Genomic DNA, 8944 nt, shown 5'->3' with positions numbered 1-8944 from the left:
GTTGTTTTTTATGTCAGCAGGTTGAAGCGACCCCAATAACGTGATATTTAGGCCCTGGAATGTGAATTGTACCAGGAAAACCCAGCCAAAAAAATGTGTATTTTACCCCCGAACACGATTTTTACTGGGGGACCCCCTCGAAAGCAATTGAGCTATTTTAAGGCTAGTTTTTAGTAGTAATTGGGCGGGTTTTGTAGCGAAACTGTCTATTGTAATATACCTGCACATACAATTGTCAATTTATATATTTTTATTCCTTATTTACTTGTTCTATTTTTTATTTTTTATTTATTTTTTATTATCTGTGTTTTTTTGTTCTTTCACTGTCATCCTGTTACACTGTGGAAGCTTCTGTCACGAAAATAAATTCCGCGTATGTGTAAACATACCTGGCAATAAAGCTCATTCTGATTCTGATTCTGATTCTGATGCTCCAGAAGAAAAAGCAATGCATTATGAGTCTGCATGGAGAAGATAGCTTGAAGATCAGGGTAAATTGAACTTATTTTGTCTTAAGGTAAATTATTTTTTAAATATATTAGAATGAGTACATTACAATATAAATTTATTAGAACAAGTACATTATTATTTATGGGCTTAAAAACAAGATGCAAACAATCAGAATATTGTACCTGGTGGGGAGTGCACAATGTAAACATGAAACATATGCCATTACCTATATTGTACTGTGGTACAGTTATGGAGGCCCTTCATGGCCCTTCATAATGCAGAGGTCAACTGCCTGCTCTGCCAATAGTTAGAAATGGCACTATAGTAAGCAGTATTTAATAAACAGCTGTTTTTCTAAATTCTGCTGAGGTGAAATTCAGTGCAGTCATGTATCGTGATACATATCGCATCGTGGCCTCTGTACTGTGATATGTATCGTATCGTGACTTTGCGGGTGATACACAGCCCTACTAGCCGTGACCCTCAGCCAGTGACAACACCTTATTAGAGACTTGATTCTGATCCAGATTCCGATCCACTCCAGACCCCCGCAGATCAAGTGTCACTCGATCGCTGACAAATCCATGCGGTTTGAAGGCTTGTTTCTGCACACGCACACACACACACACACACACACACACACACACACAGATGCTCCGTCTGCAAACCTTCACATTTCAACAGCACCACCACAACACTATCTGAACATGCGTACAGGATCCCACAGAAGCCCAGTATGACTGCAGGCGTCCAGCACACATGAGCATGGCCGGCCGTCCCGCTGCAGCTGCCCACACGGAGAGTATTTTGGGAATGTTCTTGGCTCTCTGGCTGCAGCATGGCATGTGTGACTGCGAGCAACTCATGTTCAGGCTGTACCGCATTCCACACCATCCAAACAGTAGTTACACCACGGCTTTAAGACCGAATTTTCAAGGCATGAAAATAGCAAAAAGGCCAGTGTTTGGGTTTGAAATAAAAATGTTCACCCTATTTGTGAATGTAAGGTTTTTCGACGTGACAAAAGTAAACGAACGTTTAGCCTTCAGGATTTTAAAACTAAAATAAATTAAAAATCTCACCTATCAAATGCTGCCATCAAGTCTTGTCAGAATATTATACACTTTGTGAAAAACAGAAATTAGTATGTAATTGGCCTATGCATTGTTTTATTCCAGCCAAAATCGATTACAACATAAACAGGATTTTTTTCTGGAGATCTTAATATATGATATAACCCCACTGAAAAATAATTAATAATTGTATACATTTTATGTGTAGATTGTATTAATTACTCTCGTCCCAGAAACTTTTAACTTATTAAAAAAAAAAAAAAAAAACCTTCATTAAATATATTGAGTGCCACACATTTAAAACTATAATTTAAACATAATAATAATAATAATAATAGGCTTTGTGATGTTTATTGTGTGAAAATTATATATAAATATAATTATATAATATATTACATATATAATAGTAATACTAATAATAGTTTATTATTATTATTATTATTATTATTATGTTTGGGCCAGGTATTTTTTTTAATGATTTTTTTATGTTTGTGGCATTTTCACCACACAATTAAGCAATTCTTCCCCTAATAAAAGGTTTATTTTTTGTAAAGTTATTTACAATAAAATAAAATTACCATATTTACTATTAAATAAATACTTTTTACTTAAAATACCTAACATGATAGCTTTGAAATTAACCTTAGCATCACAGAAAGTTTGCCTACCTAATTTCAAAATGTTCTAATTGTCAAATATCCCACGTACCTGTGCAGAAAGTCGCGGCCCGTTCCTCTGCGCGTGGGCCACGGCGTCCCTCACCAGCCCGTGAACTTCCAGAAGCACTTGCTCCAGATCCTGCGCCCCGTGCATGCGAGTGGAGAGCGTCTCTAACGAGCGCACAAACTCCCTCCAGTGGGCGTCCACTTCGGCCAGGCTGGCGAGACAGCCTCGCACCACATTGAGGCAGTAGCCCATGCAGGGCTTGCTGGCGGTCAGACCCTGGCAGTGCGGGCAGTAGCTCATCCTCAGCAGGCCGCGTCTGCACTCGCGGCTGAGCTGAATGTGGTCGGTCGTGTTGATGACCTCCACGCCCAAGTGTAGCGCCTGGAGGAACACCCGGCCGGGCAGCGAGGCGCGGGAGATGAGCGCGGCGAGGCGACCCGGGGTTCCGCCGTACGGCCCCAGATCCCGACAGGAGGCACGGATGCACTCGGAGTACGGCAGAGACAAGCGCGACAGATCCGGCTCCACCAGCCGCTCATAAACCAGGGGGAAAAGGGCGTCGAAGAAGCGCTGCGAAGCCTCCTCCAGACTGAGCTCGGAGCCCAAGATGAAGAGACCCACGTCTGTGAAAAACTCCCCAACGGGAGCCGCCGCCGGACCGGCCAGATCACGGTACGTGTGCAGGAGGACAGCGTGAGTGTGATTCTCCGCCTGACGCACCAGGGATTCCACGGTTTCTGGAAGACAGATGGAAAAAAAAGATATGAGAGACATTTCAAAGCAACGTTATGATGTTCAAAATATGCTGCACATTTCTTTGTCAAATTGAAATATAACACTATAATACTATACTAATATAGCACTTGCATATTATTGCTCTTTTGTTGGTTTTGATTGCTTCCATTGTCCTCATTTGTAAGTCGCTTTGGATAAAAGTGTCTGCTAAATGACAAAATTTTAATATAATGTAAATGTAAATAACAAAACTAAATTGAAATGTTAAAACAAGCCCCAAATCAAATAAATAAGTAACACAAATAAAATAAATCTCTTCATATAAACAAAATAAGGCTTTGTCTGTGCTCTTTCCATTTAAAATTAAAGGCAACCACTGCATTTTATTCATGATCCAAACAAAGATGCTACATACATGCAACATGAGCAGTTTTTAATCTAAATTAGATTGTATAATTTCGAAATTTGAAGCAAAAACAGAATGGACTTCAGTTTTGTGAGACTATACATAAAAAATATCTGCATGAAACAGAAACAGCAGACGAGCTGAATGAGACGCAGATTCACTCTCTGCCAGCAGGTGGCGCGTAAAGCGATTTTCTTGGTTTCCGCTGTAAACAAAGCAGCGCTGTACATATGAACTTTAATATGCATTATACAGAGCAAGAGGAAAAGAAAATAATACCATCTTAACTTTTCTGAAGACAGTAAGTTCCCCTCAGACATGGATTCTTATAAACTCCTACCCCTAAATGAATCGCGATTTATTTAGCATCTCAACCGATTTGAATTGTCACATATTTGAATCGATTTTCAACCGACTCGCAGTTAATCGTTACATCCCTACCAGGTTCCCATTACTTCTCTTTCTTTGCACTGAGCAATTTACTTACAAAAGCCTGTTTACATTTTTGCACAACAGGGCAGCTCACTTCTTCTGAACATGCAAAATGTACATTTATTATTACTGAAACCACCCTAAACAAATAGCATAAAGAACATAGACATGTTTCAAATTAGAGAATCAACATAATATCTGTTTTAACTGAAAGCGCTGCTCCTCTCAGCCACTCACTGAACAGAGCAGATGCGGAGAGATCACGCTCGTGCGGCAATACCGGTGAGTTTCAGAAACAAAATAAGGTTTATCCAAGAAGCTGCTAGATTTGTCACTTGGCGCTTTTTTGAAAAAAGTCGCTAAATCTTTATATATATATATATATGAAGAAACAGCACAACTGTTTTTATTGTTGATTATAATCAGAAATGTGTCTTGAGCAGCAAATCAGCATATTAGAATGATTTCTAATGTGGCTCAGTGGTAGAGCATTGCGTTAGCAGCACAAAAGGTTGTGGGTTCGATTCCCAGGGAACACACATACTGGTAAAAAAAATGTATAGCCTGAATGCACTGTAAGTCGCTTTTGTATAGTGTATAGCCTGAATGCACTGTAAGTCGCTTTGGATAAAAGTGTCTGCTAAATGCATAAATTATGAATTATTATTATTAATTATTATTTCTGAAGGATCATGTGACACTGAAGACTGAAGTAACAATGCTGAAAATTCAGCTTTGATCACAGGAATAAATTACATCTTGACATATATTCACATAGCAAACAGTTATTTTAATTTGTAATAATATTTCACATTTTTACTGTTTTTTCTGTATTTTTGATCAAATAAATGATTGGTGAGCAGAAGAAACGTCTTTCAAAAACAGTAAAAAGGCCCAAACTTTTGAACAGTATAGTCTACCTTTGACATTTGCATAAAAATGTCATAAAACTAGTGACATTCTTGCAATATTCTCTCTAGTTAGTGCTTTGAGCGTGTAAAAGCCCACACCACAGAAACGAGTCCCAGGCCCTTTGAAAGCAGCGGAGCAGAGAAAGGCTCTTCCTGCAGGCGAACCCAATATGAAATGCTTTTTTATCTGTGTGCAACGAGATCTAAAGAGCTTCCTCAGTCCAGAGAGAGAGAGAAATAAAAAAGTGGATAACAAGATGCAGAGAGCTTGAAGATACACGGGTGCAATGATGCCTTGAAGCGCTCGCCATATCTCTGCGTTTAAAGAGCCCATTGAAAGATCATCTGTCTTTTTATTATTCCCTATTATCACTGTTTATGATGCCCAAAATCATCTTTGTGCACATTCACCAAACACTCAGCGCTAATTCATATGTGATGTACAAACAACAATAACTCGTTATGCTGGAAATGACTCATAGTTATTGTAGTTTTAATGGCCTTTCTTCCATCGGTTTTAATTCTGTTTGCGGTTTCTTGGGGGGAAAAAATGAGGATACATCATAAGAAATATATTTTGTGAATATACACACATTAACAAATTTTAATGCAAAGTTTTATAAATGATACTCAAAAAAATCTCTGAAAAACGATGTACCGTAAAAAAAAAAAAAACTTTTGTAAAAAGAAAAACTATTTTATTCTATTTATTTATTTATTTTTGGTGAAATTATGAAGTAATACAAACTACTGTTCAAAGGTTTGAGGTCAGTAAAATCTTTTTAAAGGGGTCCTATTATGTATGCTCTTTTACAAAGTCTTGATTTTGTTTTGGGGGTGTACTAGAACAGGCTCTCATACTAGGTTGTTCGAAAAACACATTAGTTTTCACATATTTTACATTATTACAACACCTCTCTCCCCAGTCTGGCATGAACGGCTCGAATAGTTCCTGTAACAGATGAAGGGCCGCCTTCTGAAATACGAAATGTGCTGTGATTGGTTAGCTGGGCCAGTGTGTGCTGTGATTGGTTAGCTGGGCCAGTGTGTGTTGTGATTGGCAGCACTCGGCGCCTGGTCGGGAAATGTCACGCCCCTTACCATAGCCGCCTGCGAGCTTCAGTGTAAATATTGCACCGAGTGGGATTTAAACTCTGATGATTGTAACCACTCTGAGTTTGTCTGCCTTGGGAAAGCTAGCGTGTCTCCGACATAGTGATAACACTCGTTGCCTTCTCTAGTGCAGCTCAACCAGGTCTCGTCCCATTTGTCGGTATTTGTGATATCACAAATCCCGGAAAATACGCGTTGTAGTCCAAACGAGTCGTTCGTTGTAGTTTTTGAAAAGTGATTTCTGTTAAATCAAATATCTCCTTTTGAAGTGGACTTTGAGCTTTGTAACTTTGCAGATCTTTTTTATGCTCAAACAGCAACATTACAGACTAACTAAAGTTGAAAAAGTGAAAAAGCATAATAGGACCCCTTTAAATTAATAATTTTATTCAGCAAGGTATTTATTCAATTGATCAGTACTTTTATTATTAAAAAAATTATTATTAAAAAAAATGCAGTTCTTCTAAACTTTCTATTTATCAAAAAATAAACTGTTTTCAACACTGATAATCATCAGAAATGTTTCTTGATCAACAAATCGGCATATTAGAATGATTTCTGAAGGATCATGTGACGCTGAAGACTGGAGTAATGATGCTGAAAATTCAGCATTGCATCAGAGGAATAAATTACATTTTATAATATATGCACATAGAAACCAGTCATTTTAAATTGTAATAATATTTCACCATATTACTGTTTTTATTATATTTTTCATCAAATAAATGCAGCCTTAATGAGCAGAAGAGACACAAATCTTGAATGGCAGTTTATAAATATTGCCAAAAGAGATTTCAAACTTGTATGATTGATGCCAACAATATTTTTGGATTAAATCCTTCATCTTTGATGTCATCCAATAAAGTATAATAAACACATTTTACAATCTGAGGACAACTGGGATGATATTTCTACAAGCACAGGCCTTCACCGTGAAGGACAAGGAAGACTAAAGACGGGCCAGATAAGCAGAAATAACTTGATGCAGGTTACAGGATCAGCACGGCAGGACGTCAAATTTCCTGCTGAAGTCTTTTTGTCTGTGAATGAAGTATGACTTGCAGAGTTAGCAATATCCTCGCTGCGCTTTTTATGAGCCCTGAGAAATACCTGAAGGACAAGAGAACCTCACCGGCACAGAACGACCTCCTGTGTCTCCTCGTTAATGCCTGAACAATTCATCTAAGTGGAAATACTTTAAAATGAGTCTCAATTTCTCCCAAGGTTTCCCCCTCATTATATCATAACCTCTTTGTAAGTCCCCCCTCCCTTTTATAAGACTACTATGGAACAAAGTGTATTGTATTAATAGCTAAACAAATAAATGGAAGAGTATTATTAGTGGGTGATTTTTTCAAATGTTTTGTTGTCTGTGTCTGTATGTCTGAGAGCCAAGCAATTTTTTAAATGTGTGTGTGTGTGTGTGAATATATATTGTATTTAATTTATTTTATATTTATGCTATGACTAACAATATTAAGCTAATTGGATAAAAAATGTATAAGGAATGATATTTTTTAGGTTAAAAAATATATATAAATTTTAAATATATATTAATATTATATATACATTTATTTTAAAAACTGATAACATTTTGATAATTACAAAAATAAAAATAATTAATAGGTTGATCAGACCATCATTCTTACTTTACAAGCCGGCCAGTAACTCAACGAATCCAACTTTTCTCTTTGGCACTTGTTGGTCTGTTGGACCCTGATTGTAGCTTTGCACACATTACACTGCTGGCATGTTATCCATGGCATGATTCTTTTTAGCTAAGTGTCTGACTGCAGTTTGGATTTGCTATGGAGATTTGTCGGGATAAGACGGGTCAGGGCGACTGGGGCCGAATCAAGCAGAAGGGCGAGAGGTTGCCCTAAAACCGCCGTATGGGGAAATATGTCTGTCTGAGAGCCGAGCACATCTTGTGCCTGTCATGGGTTGTGGTGTAAGTGTGTGATGAGGGCAAGACGTAAACAGATCTGAGAGGGTAAAAGAGGGTGTTTTTTGTGTGTTTAAAGAACATTACTGTCATATTATTCTTCACATACAACAACTGCATCGTTATCCCTGAGAACCTCCAGCATGAACCGACACCTTGATGTTATTTTCTCTTCCCTGACAAGAATCCACAAGCACACTTCAGCACTAGAGAGCCGCTCAATCCCTGCATTACTGGCTGTATCATGAGAAATCCTCAACACTACTCTTCTAAAATAAAGCTTCTTTCTATAAGTTCTATATATAAGTTTTTATAACTTTTCAGTGATCAGTTAAAAGAACTGGGTTTTTTTCTTAGTGTGTCAACATTTTAGAACCTTTTGTTATGGAAAGTTTCTACACTCTTAAAAAAAATAAAAGTTATTTAATGGCATCCATAGTGTGAGAAGCTTTAACATCCATGGAACATTTTCAAAAACAAAGGTTCCAAAAGGGGTTTTGGAAACAATTCCACAGATGGACCATACAAGTAAATGCAGGTTAATGGATTAAAACATGGTAATAACATTCAAAACTTTTATATTTTTTTCCGCAGTCACTTCAGTTGAAAAAGTACTGTTTTAATGAAGCAACAATTCTTTGGTTCCAAACAGAGCCGGTATGTAAGAATAGTATACAGATTTTGAATGCACTGTGAGGGTAAAAAACTTTTCTTTTTTTTTTCATTAGTGTGAAGAACATTTTACAAATCAAATGAACTTTCTTGTGATATGGAAAGGTTCCACACTCTTGAAATAAAAGTTATTTAATGTCATCTGTGGTTCAATTAAGAAACATTAAAGGGGTCATATGATGCGATTTCAAGTTTTCCTTTCTCTTTGGAGTGTTACAAGCTCTTGGTGCATAAAGAGGATCTGTAAAGTTGCAAAGACTAAAGTCTCAAATCCAAAGAGATATTCTTTATAAAAGTTAAGAGTCAACCACACCTATGAGGTGCACGAGCTGATAAACAAAGCACGCTGAGTGGATTGAGCGCGCGGCGGCGCAGATGCACGAGCTTGTCAAGTGAATATACCTTTCTCACAGACATCACAGGAAAGTTTGTAGTTCGGGCGGATATGTAAAAAACAAGTAAGTAAGGTGTCAGAATAAATTTTGGCTTGACTGTATCTATTTGATAAATTAAGTTAACCAACTAACATTATACATACTCT

General features: G+C 37.4%; 1 protein-coding gene across 2 annotated transcripts in view; it reads right to left on the bottom strand.

The window, feature by feature from the left end:
• Positions 1–8944, bottom strand: part of LOC107677851 (glypican-5-like) — a 194687-nt gene that overhangs the window by 136156 nt on the left and 49587 nt on the right. For both annotated transcript variants that reach the window (XM_016472914.1, XM_016472913.1), the window contains exon 3: positions 2232–2926. In XM_016472914.1, the coding sequence (XP_016328400.1) occupies positions 2232–2926 (695 nt within the window). The remainder of the gene's footprint in view (positions 1–2231; positions 2927–8944) is intronic.

This window comes from Sinocyclocheilus anshuiensis, unplaced genomic scaffold (genome assembly GCF_001515605.1).
Source record: "Sinocyclocheilus anshuiensis isolate Anshui unplaced genomic scaffold, SAMN03320099.WGS_v1.1 scaffold432, whole genome shotgun sequence".
Classification (NCBI taxonomy): Eukaryota; Metazoa; Chordata; class Actinopteri; order Cypriniformes; family Cyprinidae; genus Sinocyclocheilus; species Sinocyclocheilus anshuiensis.
The sequence above is the reverse complement of the archived record's forward strand: the minus strand, read 5'-3'. Positions and strand labels throughout refer to the sequence as shown.